This window comes from Sturnira hondurensis, unplaced genomic scaffold (genome assembly GCF_014824575.4).
Source record: "Sturnira hondurensis isolate 20B ecotype Veracruz unplaced genomic scaffold, ASM1482457v3 Scaffold0004136, whole genome shotgun sequence".
NCBI lineage: Eukaryota > Metazoa > Chordata > Mammalia > Chiroptera > Phyllostomidae > Sturnira > Sturnira hondurensis.
Window position 1 is genome coordinate 3,881,053 of NW_028076767.1, and position 14,411 is coordinate 3,895,463.

The 14,411-nt window shown below is 40.5% G+C and overlaps 1 protein-coding gene across 1 annotated transcript in view; it reads right to left on the reverse strand.

The window, feature by feature from the left end:
- Positions 1-398: 398 nt before the first annotated feature.
- CYP20A1 (cytochrome P450 family 20 subfamily A member 1) overlaps positions 399-14,411 on the reverse strand; it is a 57,843-nt gene continuing 43,830 nt past the window's right edge. The window contains exons 11-13 of the mRNA XM_037043565.1: positions 10,238-10,302; positions 1,295-1,384; positions 399-1,157 (exon numbers count right to left, since the gene is read on the reverse strand). Coding sequence (XP_036899460.1) covers positions 1,007-1,157; positions 1,295-1,384; positions 10,238-10,302 — 306 coding nt within the window. The 3' untranslated portion in view covers positions 399-1,006. The remainder of the gene's footprint in view (positions 1,158-1,294; positions 1,385-10,237; positions 10,303-14,411) is intronic.

Genomic DNA, 14,411 nt, shown 5'->3' on the forward strand with positions numbered 1-14,411 from the left:
TTTGGTTTTTTGTTTGTTTGTTCATTTTTTATTTTGTTTTTTTGGTTTTTTGGTTAGTGCTCTCTCATTTCTTAATAATAAATTCAGCCCTAGCTGGTATGGCTCAGGGGATTGAGTGCCAGCCTGAGAACCAAGGGGTCACTGGTTTGATTCCCAGTTGGGGCACATGCTTGGGTTGTGGGCCAGGTCCCCAGTAGGGGGTAGAAGCAACCACACACTGATGTTTCTCTCTCTCTCTTTCTCCCTCGCTCCCACTCTCACTAAAAATAAGAAAATCTTTTAAAAAATAAATTCATTATGTTAACTATATGACATAAATAAATTTAGGGATTCTGTTTTTCCACAATGAGAATTAGTGGAATAATTTAGTGCTAATAAGATTTGCAGCAAAACAGAAGGACCAACAAGACTCAATTTTATTTCCTCACTTCAGCATTAAAAACCAACTGTATTATTTTCCAAATGATCAGAACATTTCAACAAGATGAGACTTGTATAATTCATGAAATGAACACTATTGTCTGGGGAGGCATAAAAATAGCAAATACGAGACAGGCTACCCATTGAACTATGAAACCCAATAGCAATGATTAAACACAAATTAATTTATACTCAGAAAATAAAAATATTAATCCAAGAAATAAAATTCTGAAAAGTCCTTTTTCCCTCCCTTTAAGGTGATTTATTGGAAGTATGAAAACGAATAGGCTTTGTTTCTCTTTTATGAATATTCAGAAAAAACATGTTCTCCAAATTCCACAAAATAAGTTCTTTTCAAGAATATTAATTTTAGAGATAAACTAAGGAAAGTATATGCAAAGAATGGCATAGAAAGAGGTAAGACAAATGTACATCATGTATTAAGAAAATCTAATACACAAAACTCCAAATTTACTTTACTAAAGTACTAATAATGTGTTTTCATTACACAGTTAGGTTTATAAAAGGATTCAATACAGATTTCTTAAATGGCCGTTGTCCTCAACAAAGGTAAATGTATAACATTTTAATGTCTCTTTGAGACACTGATCCACGCTTCTTCCTTGGCGGATGTCACCAGTTCATACTTAGTTTCAATAGCTTGTCCCTCCACAGGGAGTAGGTGCAGCCTCCTCACCAACACGCTCAGCAGGACTGTGGTCACCGTGTATGCAAACCTAGTCAGGAAGAGAGTTGACTAGTCACTAAAGAGGAACGACCACACGTTAATTATGCAGACTGCTCATTTCTCACCAGCTTTATCAGTATGACGTCTGACACCTTTCCTTCCACTTTACTCCCTCCATCATCTCACCTCAACTCAGGGCACTCCTGTGCACCTGAGAATCCAAGCAAGGAGAAAGTTTTCCTTATCGATTCATCATCAAACCGGTCTGGATCAAACCTAAAAAGAAGATTGGTATTTAGTTGTAAAAAGTCACCTCAATATATTTAATTTATTAAAAAAAGAAGTTTGAGGGCTAATCATGATAGAGCTCTGCTGGTGATTTACATATTTACACTGGAAGAACACAGGAATGTAATAAACTTTAAAATCTACTGAAAACAAAAACTGCTGTCTCATTATACTTAAATTTTACCTATTATTATGTTCCCAAATTATTCAACATATATAGTCACTTTCTGCTTATTAGTCTAAATAATAGATGCAAAATACATTTCTCTGGAACTAGCAATGAATAAAATTTTAACACAGTTTATACATCATTATATGAGATACAAGGATAAATCATACAAAGTCATGTTATAAATATTTAAATTTAAGTGTTCAAAATATCTGTTACATGAACCATCTGATCAATATGCAAGGCATTCTACATTGCCTCATCAATTAAATTAATTTCCTAAAATCAAAGACACCTGGCTTAAAATTATATTCATCTATTATGTTACATCAAAATTTGCTATTAAGTGACAGAAATAAAGAAACAGTTTTTTTTTATCATACAGAATTTCATTCTGTAAAACACTGCATAAAAAAAGAATATATTAAAACAAAACAAATAAACCACCCACTATGGAGCATAAAATTTCACCTCCAAAACAACTGTTTCTTTGAAAAGATAAACAAAATTGATAAACATTTAACCAGACTCATCAAGAAGAGAGAGGACCATAATAAATGAAATCAGAAATAAAAGACAAGGGGATCCAAGGTGGCTGCACAGTACCTGGAAGCTACTTGCTCCCCAAACCTGGACTAGTCTCTGATTGCTAAATCCAAGGGCAATCAACTTGAAGAACCAGCAGAGGGTGAATGAGAGCATGTGTCAGTGTGTACCTGGACGAGAAACCAGGGAATGTGTGTGAGCAGGCAAGAGCCTGGCCGCCTGCCTGCAGGGCACTTGTGAGCAGGAGGCCCTGGTTCTTCTGGCGGAGCAACTGGCCCTGTCACTGCGCAACCAAGCTCTTCTGGTTGTGCAGAATCGGGGCAACTGTGGATGGGCTCAGGAGCCAGGAGCTCCGGGGACAGAGAGAGAGAGAGTGTGTGGCCAAGGAGGTGCTGGCTGCAAAAACAGCACAGTGGGGAGCAGGCCCACCCGAGGCTGAGAATCACTGGAGGGAGCGAGCAGAGCACCCTGCCACCGCCCTGTGTGGGACTCTTCCCAGTGCCAGCTGGGAGAGATCCAGGGGAAGCCTTATCCGAGGCTGCTTGGAGGCTCTGGCAGGCTGTGGCCAACTCAGACTGAGAGAGACTTTGTGATGTGGGGGAAGGAGGAGCACATGGAGAGCAGGTCCCCCGGGGCTAGGTGCTGCAGCGTGGGGGACCACACAGAAACTATTTTAAAAGAGGAGCTGAGGCAAGACTTGAGACTTGGCAGGGACCCAGAGATCATGTGTGCGCATGTGTGCACAGAGCGCATGTGTGTGCACAGAGGCTCTGAAAACAAAGAACTCAGGGGGACAGAGTCATAGAGTCAAGCTGGAGGGACTGTGGGACCCAACTCAGCATGGCTGGTGTGCAGGTGACTGTACAGTGGGGAGAGTCTGGGCCCAAGTCTCTTGCAAGTGAGCAACAGGCTGGGGACTGGATGAACAGGAGCTGAATGCCTGAGATATGCTGCAACCAGGCAGGTCCCCTCACAGACAGCCAAACCCAACAGGCACCTGTGGGATTATAGGCTCTGCAGATCAGCGAGGCTAGGCTCAGGAGGTCCCTGCTGGGTGCATTTCCAACAGAGAAAGAAACAAAAGCTCTGTCTCCACAGAGTGGAGAGATTACAGACAGGTGCAACAAAGGGTGTTCAGGGCCCCACCCAGCATCCTCGCCTAGACAGAGCTGCTGTCAGCCCCAAGCAGGAAAGAGAAACCCCTTTTACAGACTGGTCCTTCACAGGAAATGGACAGCTAATTCACCAGAAACCATACATTTTTGGAAACAATCTGGGACGGACCAAGATGTGTGGCAAGAGAATGGGGAAATACTCCCACCATCTTCCCTGAAGACTGAATGGCATGCCCCAGGGGTGACTCAGGGTTCCCACCTGCCTGATCGTACCTGAGGCCCTCTCTAGAGGCAAGTGGAGAAGGTACTGGCAGTCCTCTTGGGTCATTAAATAAAGGAATGCTGGCCGGCAAGGCAGAACAGTGGTAACCAGCCAAATCTGAAGGAGACAACCACAGGCCGTGGATTGCTCATAGTTGAACAGGATGCCTAGGGCCAGACTGGGACACCATCTAACAGGGGCAGGTCCAAAAAGAGAAGACAATGGTAAACACCAGATTCTACTGAGATGAATTCTGCCATGGTCTTCTTCATTATTTGCATTATTTTTTCTCCTGTGTAGCTTTTTAACATTCATTCCTCTTCCTTCAAGTTTGTGCCTATTATTTTACAAGATTTTATATTTTACTTTAATTCAAATCTCATATATTCTTCCTCCCTCCTCTTACTCTATTTTACCTTCTTCCTTCCTCTTCTTATTTTGATTTAATTTTTCTCTTGCTACAAACTGTTTCTATTCTGCACTCTTACTATTTCTCCTCCTTCCAGCCTTAAGTTTTCTTGTCATTAGTCATCTCACATTCTTTATCCCAGTTTTAAAATACCCTTATTCTCTCTCCACCTTTATCAATCTTTACTTCTTTGTTGTTGCATGGTGGTTGTTGCATTTTTTAAATTTTATTTCTAGATCTTCCTTATTTTTGTATTTCAAATCTCAAATTTTACCATTCCCCTCTCCAAATCCATTTGCCTTCCTTCTGCTTTCTTTTCTTTTTTTGTTTTAAATTTTAATTTTTTCCTGTCTTAGCCTTTTTTCATTCCTCATTCTTAATATTTCTTCTCCCTCTAACTCTGAAAATCATTTTTCTTTCCTCTAGACATCTTTTAAGCTTTTCTTTCTTGCTTTTTTTCCTTCTTACTCCCATTCCACCTATATTAATCTTTGATCATTTATTGTTGATATTACTGAGGTGGCTTCAATTTGGTTCCTGTTTTTTGCACTATATATTTCCTAAATTTTTGTTTAAACCTCATACTATACTCTTCCCTTTTCTTACCTTTTATTTTCTTTCCTTCTTTGCCTTCTTTCTATTCCCTACTCTTATTATATTTCCTCTCTCTACCCTCTCAAAATCATTTTTCTTTGTTAGTCATCTCGTACTGATTTTTCCTTTCTTATAATAGTCTTAATCTCTTCACACCTTTATTAGAATTTGCTCATTTGCTGTTAGTGTGATTGTGGGTGGGGGTTATTTTTGCGGGTGTGGGTTTGTTTCCTGGGTTGTTCGGTTTTGTCTAGAAGCACCTGTACAATAGCATTCAAGATGTGGTGGGCGGTGTGACTCTCAGTCAGCCAGCCAGAGGGAAGGACCCACCAATGAACATCCCAACAACCAAACCCAATTAAAACTAGAGACCACAAAAATGGCGTAAGGGACATTCCAAGGGCATCCAGCTAAGGAGATCAAGGAGACTGCATCACTGAGTCCCACAGGTCTCCCACCACAGAAGGTCACACCATAAAGGTAAGAAGTCAAAGCAGATCAACCTAAGAAACAGAAACAAACAAGAAGACTCACCTAAAATGGGGAGACAAAGAAACAACCCCCAATTGGAAAGAAAGGAGGAGTCCCCAGAAAGAGTGCTAAATGAAATTGAGGCAAGAAAACTATCAGACACTGAATTCAAAATAATGGCTATAAGAATGTTCAAGGAGCTCAGTGAAAACTACAAAGAGTTTACTTAGAACTATACCAGCAAGAAAAAGGACATAGAAACTATCCATGTGAGCCAGGAGGAAATGAAGAATACAATATCTGAAACGAAGACTATATAAGAAAGAATCAAAAGCAGGCAAGATGAAGTGGAGGACTGAATCAGCAAGCTAGGGTAGAAGGTAGAAAAAAACTCCCAGATAGAGCAACAAAATGAAAAATGACTCAAAAAGAATGAAGAGGAAGATATAATAAATGGAAGTATATACCGTGTTCATGGATTGAAAGAATTAACATCATTAAAATGTCCGTACTACCCAAAGCAATCTACGGATTCAACACAATCCCTATTAAAATACCAATGACATATTTCACAGATCTAGAACAAATACTTCAAAATTTATATGGAACCAAAAACTACCCCAAACAGCCTCAGCAATCTTGAGAAAGAAGAACTAGGAGGGATCACAATACCTGATATCAAACTACACAAAGCCACTGTAATCAAAACATTATGGTACTGGCATAAAAACAGACATATTGCTCAACGGAATAGGATAGAGAGCCCAGAAATAAATCTACACCTATATGGTCAATTAATATTTGACAAAGGAGGCAAGAACATGCACCAGGGTAAAGATAGTCTATTGAATAAATGGTGTTGGGAAAATCGGACAGATACATGCAAGAAAATGAAACTAATCACCTTCTTATACCATACATTAAAGACTTAAATGTAAGAAAACATAGTAAAATCTCTGAAATTTCTCTTAGCAATATTTTTTGACATATCTCCTTGGGTAAGGGAAAAAAGAAAAAAACAAACAAATGAGACTACATCAAACTAAAAAGTTTTTGAAAGCAAAGGAAAACCATCAACAGAACAAAAAGACAACATAGTGAATGAGAGAAGATATTCACCAATGACACATCTGATAAAGGGTTAATATCTAAAATTTAAGAACTCATAACATAATACCAAAAACAAAACAAAACAAACAAAACAAAACAAATAATCCAATTTAAAAAATGGTCAGTGGATCTGAACAGACACTTCTCCAAAGAGGACACCCAGAGGGCCGGTAGACATGTCAAAAGATGCTCAATGTCACCAGTCATCGAAGGAGTGCAAACTGTTTGGTACTTTTTAATATTTTCTATCTCTTTGTTGAAATTCTCACTTTGTTCATGGATTGCTCTCCTGACCTCTGTGAGCATCATTATGATTGTTACATTGAATTCTCTGTTGTATAGATCACTTATATCCATTTCCTTAAGATCAGTTTCTGAGGATTTACCTTGCTCTTTTGTTTGGAACATATTCTCTTGTTTCTTCATTTTGGATGGCTTTCTGTGTTGGTTCCTTCACATTACATAAAAAAGCCACCTCTTCCAGTCTTGACAGAAGTCTTGTGCAGCAGATAAATCTAACTAATTAGTGCAGCCTGAGCTCCTGATTGCCTGTCAAACTTCTGTGATTATTTAAGTTGCTGCCTTCATGTTGTAGGAGCTCCTGGTAGTTGAGGGCATGCCAAGTCTGGTCTGTGTCTACATGAAGAGGGCCACAGTCAGCACCTGGATGCAGACTGATTCTGGACCATCGGATGGCAGCTGAGAAAGTATGTAGTCAAACTTCTTCTAAGGAGAAATTGGGATATAGGAATTTTTGTCTGTTTTCTCTGTGTGGGACCCAGAGGTATAGCCACAGGGGTGTTCCTGTACCCATTTAAAAATGGTTTCTTTCTTTGCTATAGTCTTGTGGGACTTGTGAATGCCAAGTTCCACTGGCTAACTAGCTAGTAATGGAGGCCTATCAGTAAAAGCTGAACTGCTAGATGTGTGGGCAAGTTCCTTTTTGGAGATATTGGCAAGTTGGCTTTATTGTTGTAGCAAGAAGACAGCAGAAGTGCCCATCAGCTAGTTCAAGCATGAGGGAAGATCATAGCACCTAGATGTGTAGTGATTAGAGGCCAGACTCTCAGCCAGCAGCTTGTGAGGTATGCAGTCTAATCTCCTCCAGAGAAAGACTGGGGAGATGGCCATTTTCGCCTGTTCCCTCTGCATGAACCTTGGGGGCGAGACACTGCAAGTACCTGCATGCCTGTTAACACTGCTTCTTTGTTTGCTATAGTCCTGTGAGATTCATGAAGACAAGCCCCAGTGGCTATCACAGCTAAGTGATTTGCAGCAAGACCCTCAGATAGCAGCTGGAAAAGCTGGGGAACTAGATGTGCACACAAAGGAGATGTTGGCGACTCAGTTTTGCTGTTGGAGTGGGCCAGGGGAAGAAGCTGCCCACTGGCTCCTTCAAGCTCAGGGGAGGATCACAGCCAGTAATTAGATGTGTGCTAATTAGAAGCTAGACTCCCAGGCAGCAGCTTGTAAAGTATGCAGTCAACCTTCTTCGGGGGAACGAAACACTGGGATGGATGTTTTCGCCTTTTCCCTCTGCACTGAACCCGGGGGACAGCTCGGTAAGCACTTTCATGGTACCTTCACCAAGAACCACTGCTCTGTTTGCTCCAGTCCTGTGGCACTCGCACACAAGCCCAGATGGCTTTCAGAGCCAGGTGTTTTGGCAGCCCATTGCTCAGAGGTGAGGGTCTTCAAAGTTGGGGCACTAAATGTACAGTCCAAACCCTTCTCCTCAGGAAACAGCTGGGGATTGAGGGTTGCTGCCTAATTGTATGGCACTGTGCTATGGTGGGATTTATGGCAAGATTTGTCTTAGCTTTTCCTATGTGTTTCGATGAGGGTATTTTCTCATTTGCCCACTGTGTGGAAGTCACTCAGCTACTTTCTGGATTTCTCTAAGAAGGAATTGCTCATGCATAGCTGTACATTCAGTGCGTCAGTGGGAAGAGATTCATGAGCCTGCTGTGTACGTCATCAGCTTGTCCCAGTCCACATGGAGGTTTTTCATGTTTGCCTTCATTCTTTTCAGTTGAGAATTTTTAGTTCGTTTGGTTTTTTAAAAGATTTTATTTATTTATTTTTAGACAGAGGGGAAGGGAGAGAAAAAGAGAGGGAGAGAAACATCAATGTGAGGTTGCCTCTCATACACCCACCACTGGTGGCCTGGCCTACAACCCAGGCGTGTGCCCTGACTGGGAATTGAACCAGTGACCCTTTGGTTCACAGGCTGGTGTTCAACCCACTGAGCCATGGCTAGTTTGCTTTTTTATTTTATTTTTTGAAGATTTTATTTATTTATCTTTAGAGGGGAAGGGAAAGAGAGAGGGAGAGAAATATCAGTGTATGGTTGCCTCTTATGCATCCCCTGCTGGGAAATGGCCGGCAACCCAGGCATGTGCCCTGACTGGGAATCAAACTGCGATCGTCTGGTTCGCAGGCCCGCGCTCAATCCACTGAGCTACACCAGCCAGGGCCTAGTTTGCTTTTTTAAAGTTGATATTTCATCATTTGGTATAGAGTAATATTTACATTATTACTCATTTAAATTATAGAATTTGACACAGGGTTTCATGCTCTGAAATAATGCCAATATTATAACAGTAATAATGCATTTCTATGCATTTTTGTAAATAAATCATATCTAGACACATGTCTATAGGGAAAATAAGTTAATGTCAGTTATTTACTCAAAAAGAAAACTTATAAAAACCACAATAAAATACCACCACATACATATAGGAACTAAAATTTAAAAAGATAGTGATAATAGTTAATGTCACTGAGGCTGCAGAGAAACTGAATCTCTCAAATATAAATGATGAGAATCTTTTTGAAAACTAGCCTAGCAGTCTCCAGCAAAACTAAACATGCGCTGATCACATAACCCAACAATTGTACTCTTGGGCATTTTTCCCAAAGAAATGAAACCCTGTGTTCACACAAAATCTGCACATGAATAATCACAGAAATTTCATTCCTAATAGCAAAATCGTAGAAACAACCCACATGCCTTCAGTGGGTGAAAGGTTGAACAAACTCTGGTATATCCACATAAGAGAATACTACTCAGCCGTAAAGAGATATGCAACGTCTACATTGCCCTCAGGAGCATTAAGTTTAGTAAAAAAGTCAATCTCTTCATTCTCCTCTGTGTGACAGTTATATTTAAACTGTAATCAATTGTCTCCACAAGGTCTATCTCAGTCCCATGTACATTTTTGTTTGTGTGAATTGTCTCTCAGGATCATCTCAAGGTGCTGATAAGAATGAATCTCTAGATCTTCTAAAAGGGATGGGTACGGAGGTATCTAACTTCAGAAAGCTTTTCTGTATCATACAGCATCTAACACTTTCTAAATTTGATTAAATTTGGTTCCTAAAAATGCCTATCCACAAATGCCTATCTTTAATTTTGCTATAAAAGCTACTTGGAATATAAACATACTCAATTTTCACTTATAGCATATTTTGAAGGACTGCTATTTCATTTATAAATAGACTTCCTTTACTATCATTCTAATATTAAAAACTAAAATGACAGGCACACTTAATAGGTCCCATCCTTATTCTCCAGAAGCAGGTTTCTAGTACCTGAGCCATGCCACCACCCCTGCCCCCTGCCCCCTGCATGGCTACTTTACCCTTCATCAACCCAATGCATACTCTTCCAGCACAGTACATCTTAATCCATGTCCCTAAGATTTTACTAGATGCTTACCTAGGAGGCAAACAAAAGCAGCTCTATTCTTCAATTTTTCCCTCCTTGCCATTCTCACACACAACACTTACACACACAAAACCTACTGTCTGAATTTGATTAAAGCACTTAATAACTGAAACCAATAGTAGGAAAACAAACTATATAAGCAATATCTATTTAACCAAAAAAAAGAATTCCAAAATTCCACTAAAATTAAAAAGTAGTTGTAAAATTAAAAAATCAGGTAGTTGAACAGCTCTTGGGATAGAAGCAGTAATAGGAGAGACAAAGAGTAGCCAACAGCAGGTTTGTAGAGAAAGTAGTGAGGAGAAGATTTAAAGGGAAGATACAAATGTACCATTGACACATATTAAACTTTCTCCTCAAAACTTAGAAAAGGAATGCAAAACATAAAACACATAAAAATCAATAATCACAATAGCAGTGACAGATATTTCATACTTGTATGGTGACGGCCAAGTATTGGGGTCCTGAAGTATCACGCCAAGAGCATAAAGAACAAGGGTCTGCAAAAAAAATATATACTGTAGTTAGTGAAGGCCTAACAGAAACAAAATGACTCCCAGAAAGCCAGCTCATCCTAAATGCTCATTTAATATAAATAATATAAATAAAATAAAAATATAAAATAATAAAAGAAGATGGAGGCTATTATTCTGGCAGTCTTACAGTGGGGAAGGCATCTGTGAGTATAACACAAACGCCATAAAGTGATAGCAGACTAAACTCCATAAAAATCCAAAAAACTGCATCCAGTCAAAACAAAACAAAACATAGCATCAACACCAGTAAGAGTAAATAATACCAAGAAAAAATATTTGCCATATAACTGACAGTATGTGTAATATGTAAAAAGACCTATAAGTTCACTAGAAAGAATAGTGACTTATAAGCAGATAATTCACAAAAGAAGAAATATAAACTGTAATACATATATAAAAAGCTGCTTAATATCTCCAATGATTAGGGAGTAGAAAGTTAAAATCATAAGAAAATTTTATATAAACTTCACAAAATATGTAATAAGATTCATAAAGCTAAAGATGGTGAGGATATGGAGAGAAAGCTCACACATTATTGATAAAAATAAAAAATGCCTTTTAGATGACAATTTATTTTTTTAATATATTTTATTGATTATGCCATTACAGTTGTCTCATTCTCCCCCCTTCATTCCCCTCCACCCTGCACACCCCTCCCCCACCATTCCACCCCCCTTTAGTTTATGTCCATGTGTCACAAGTTCTTTAGATTCTATGTTTCCCCTACTATTCTTGCCCTCCCCCCTATTTTCTATCTACCGTCTATGCTACTTATTCTCTGTACCTTCTATCCCTCCCCCTCCTACGACTCCCCTGTTGCTAACCCTCCATGTGATCTCCATTTATGTGTTCTGTTCCTGTTCTAGTTGTCTGCTTAGTTTGTTTTTGTTTTTGGTTTAGGTGTAGTTGTTAATAACTGTGTTTGCTGTCCTTTCACTGTTCATATTTTTTATTTCTTTTTCTTAGATAAGTCCCTTCAACATTTCATATAATAAGGGCTTGGTGATGATGAACTCCTTGAATTTGACCTTATCTGAGTACTTTATCTGCCCTTCCACTCTAAATGAAAGCTTTGCTGGATAGAGCAATCTTGGATGTAGGTCCTTGCCTTTCATGACTTGGAACACTTCTTTCGGCCCCTTCTTGCCTGTAAAGTCTCTTTTGAGACATCAGCTGACAGTCTGATGGGAACTCCTTTGTAGGTGACTGTCCCCTTTTCTCTTGCTGCTTCTAGGATTCTCTCCTTCATTTTAATCTTGGCTAATGTAATTATGATGTGCCTTGGTGTGTTCCTCCTTGGGTCCATCTTCTTTGGGACTCTCTGAGCTTCATGGATTTCCTGGAAGTCTATTTCCTTTGCCAGATTGGGGAAGTTCTCCTTCATTATTTGTTCAAATAAGTTTTCCACTTCTCGCTCTTCCTCTTCCCCTTCTGGTGCCCCTATAATTCAGATGTTGGAACATCTAAAGATGTCCTGAAGGTTCCTAAGCCTCTCCTCATTTTTTTGAATTCTTGTTTCTTCATACTTTTCTGTTTGGTCATTTTTTCCTTCCTTCTGGTCCACTCCCTAGATTTGAGTCCCAGTTTCCTTTCCATCATTATTGGTTTCCTGTGCATTTCCCTTCATTTCAATTAGTTTAGCCTTCATTTCTTCCTCTAATTTGTTGCTAAAATCAACAAGTTCTGTGAGCATCCTGATCACCAGTATTTTGAACTATGCATCTGATAGGTTGGCTATCTCTTAGTTGCTTAGAAGTATTGGCTCTGGGGCTTTGAGCTGTTCTTGAGCCATAATGTTTCGGTGTGTTCACGCCTATAACATATAAGAGGCAGAGCCTTAGGTGTTCACCAGGGCTGGGAGTCCCCATCACTAGTTTGTGATGCTGTATGTGGGGGTGGGGTCAGAGAGGGGCAATGCGTTTGTTCTGCTCTCTCTCGGATTTTGGTCCCCTCTGCTACTTCCTGCAAGCAAATTGGGCCCTTCTGGTGCGGGTTCCCAGGTGTGTGGGCCTGTGCACACTTCAGGACCCTGTGGGTCTCCCCAACAAACTCTCTGCGAGCCTGAGAGCCTTTCCTGGCACCACAACCCCTGAAAGTTTTTCCAATTGGTGCTTTTAGGATTTATTTCCTGGCATTGGGGCCCTGGGTTGCACAGTCTCATGGTGCTTTTTTTCACCTGGTTTATCTGCGTGCAAATGTGTGACCATGGTCAGCCAGCTGCCTTGCACCCTCACTGGGTGCTCCCATTGCCACCCCACACCTGGGATCAGCCAATTACCACCTGCGCACCTGGGTCAGTCTAGCTGCTTTTTACTGTGTGAACCCTCTCCACCAGCTGCTGACTCCGCCCCTCTTACTGGACTGGATGAGTGATTTGTTGTTGTTGGACTTCTGTACAGTTCAATTTTCTGTCTGTTTTGGTTGCATTTTTGTTACTAACTCTTTGCTGTCTTTAAATTTGGTTGTGTGAGGAGGCACAATGTTTCCACCTACGACTCCATCTTGGCCAGAAGTCTAGATGACAGTTTAAATTAAACACATATATGCACTTTGACCCAAAAACTCCATTTCTAAGGCCCTATCCAATACCTACAAGTATATAATTTATAATAAAAAATCAATCTAATTTCCATTTATGAGGACTTGTTTAAATAACTCTGGTACACATGTGGTAGGCAGTTAGACAGACATGAGCAGAGGAAGAACAATGGGCCGGGTACAGAAGGTCACCAAGGCGGAAAGCCCCAGATGCCCAGAAACTGACCTTTCCTCCCCTAGCATATCACTGGTCATGAACTTTGGACCTTCCGCTGACCTTTTCTCCCCTGGCATGTTGCTAGTCATGCAGCTTAAACTCCTTTAGAGGGGGAACAAGAGGGCTGGAGAGTAGGCTGTAGGCGTTAAGCCTCAGGACTAGGGGGTTCTGAGCTGCAGCAAATACCTGTAGGCCTCAGTAGCATCTCAGCACCAGGCCCCCTTAAAAGTAGCAAAACCAGACAAGACCCCACAGCGGACCTCAGGACCAGCTGCATTGACTAATGACTCCCTGCCTTGGTGCCAACCAATCAGTGGAGACCACAGCCCTGAAAGGAAATAACTGGAAAGCTGATACCTCCCATAAAATCCCCACCCTTAAAAGCCTTTAGGAGGAAAATCCAGCCCACTCCCCCTCCCAGGAGAACCCATAAGTCTTCCCACCCCTCACCCTACCCAGGCACATTACCTTTACCTTCCCCTCTCCTAAGCTCCAAGGGCCCTTCTTTTGCCTCTACAATTTTCCACGAATCACTTCTACGACTTTCTAAATAAACTTTCTCTTATACTTTGAGTCTTAGCTCTGAATTCTGTACTAGCCAGAACTCAAGTACTGAGGATGCTGCACCAAGGTCCAGCCTGACCCCGCCAATCTAATACCTGGTGCTGTTCTCGCCACCACCAACACATGGAATACAATTATCCATTAAAAATAATAAGTTCGATCTGTATCAAGTGCCTGTTGTACCACTACCCATGATACTCTCAATAAAAGAAGAAAATTAAAGAACAATATATAAAGAGTAACCTTTCACCTATATATTCAGTTTTAAAAATATATACACACAAATACAAACACACAAAGAAACATACATACACAGAAAAAGATCTATAAAAATATACACTAAACTATTTTTTAAAGATTTTATTTATTTATTTTAGAGAGATGAGGAAAGAGGGAGAAAGAAAGAGAGAAAAATATCGATTATGTGAGAGAGATACATCAATTGGTTGCCTCTTGAAGGCCCAACTGCAGACCTGACCCACAACTCAGGCATGTGCCCTGACCAGGAATCAAACCTGTGATGTTTTGGTTCACAGGCCAGCACTCAATCTACTAAGCCACACCTGCCAGGGTCACACTAAATTATTAAGAGCAGTACCCATGGGAAAGGGAGTTTTCCTTTATATTGAACATTAAAACAAGCATAAGAGGGGCCCTAGCTGGTGTAGCTCAGTGGATTGAGTGCGGGCCTACAAACCACACGATAGTGGTTCAATTCCCAGTCAGGGCACATGCCTGGGTTGCAGGCCAGTTT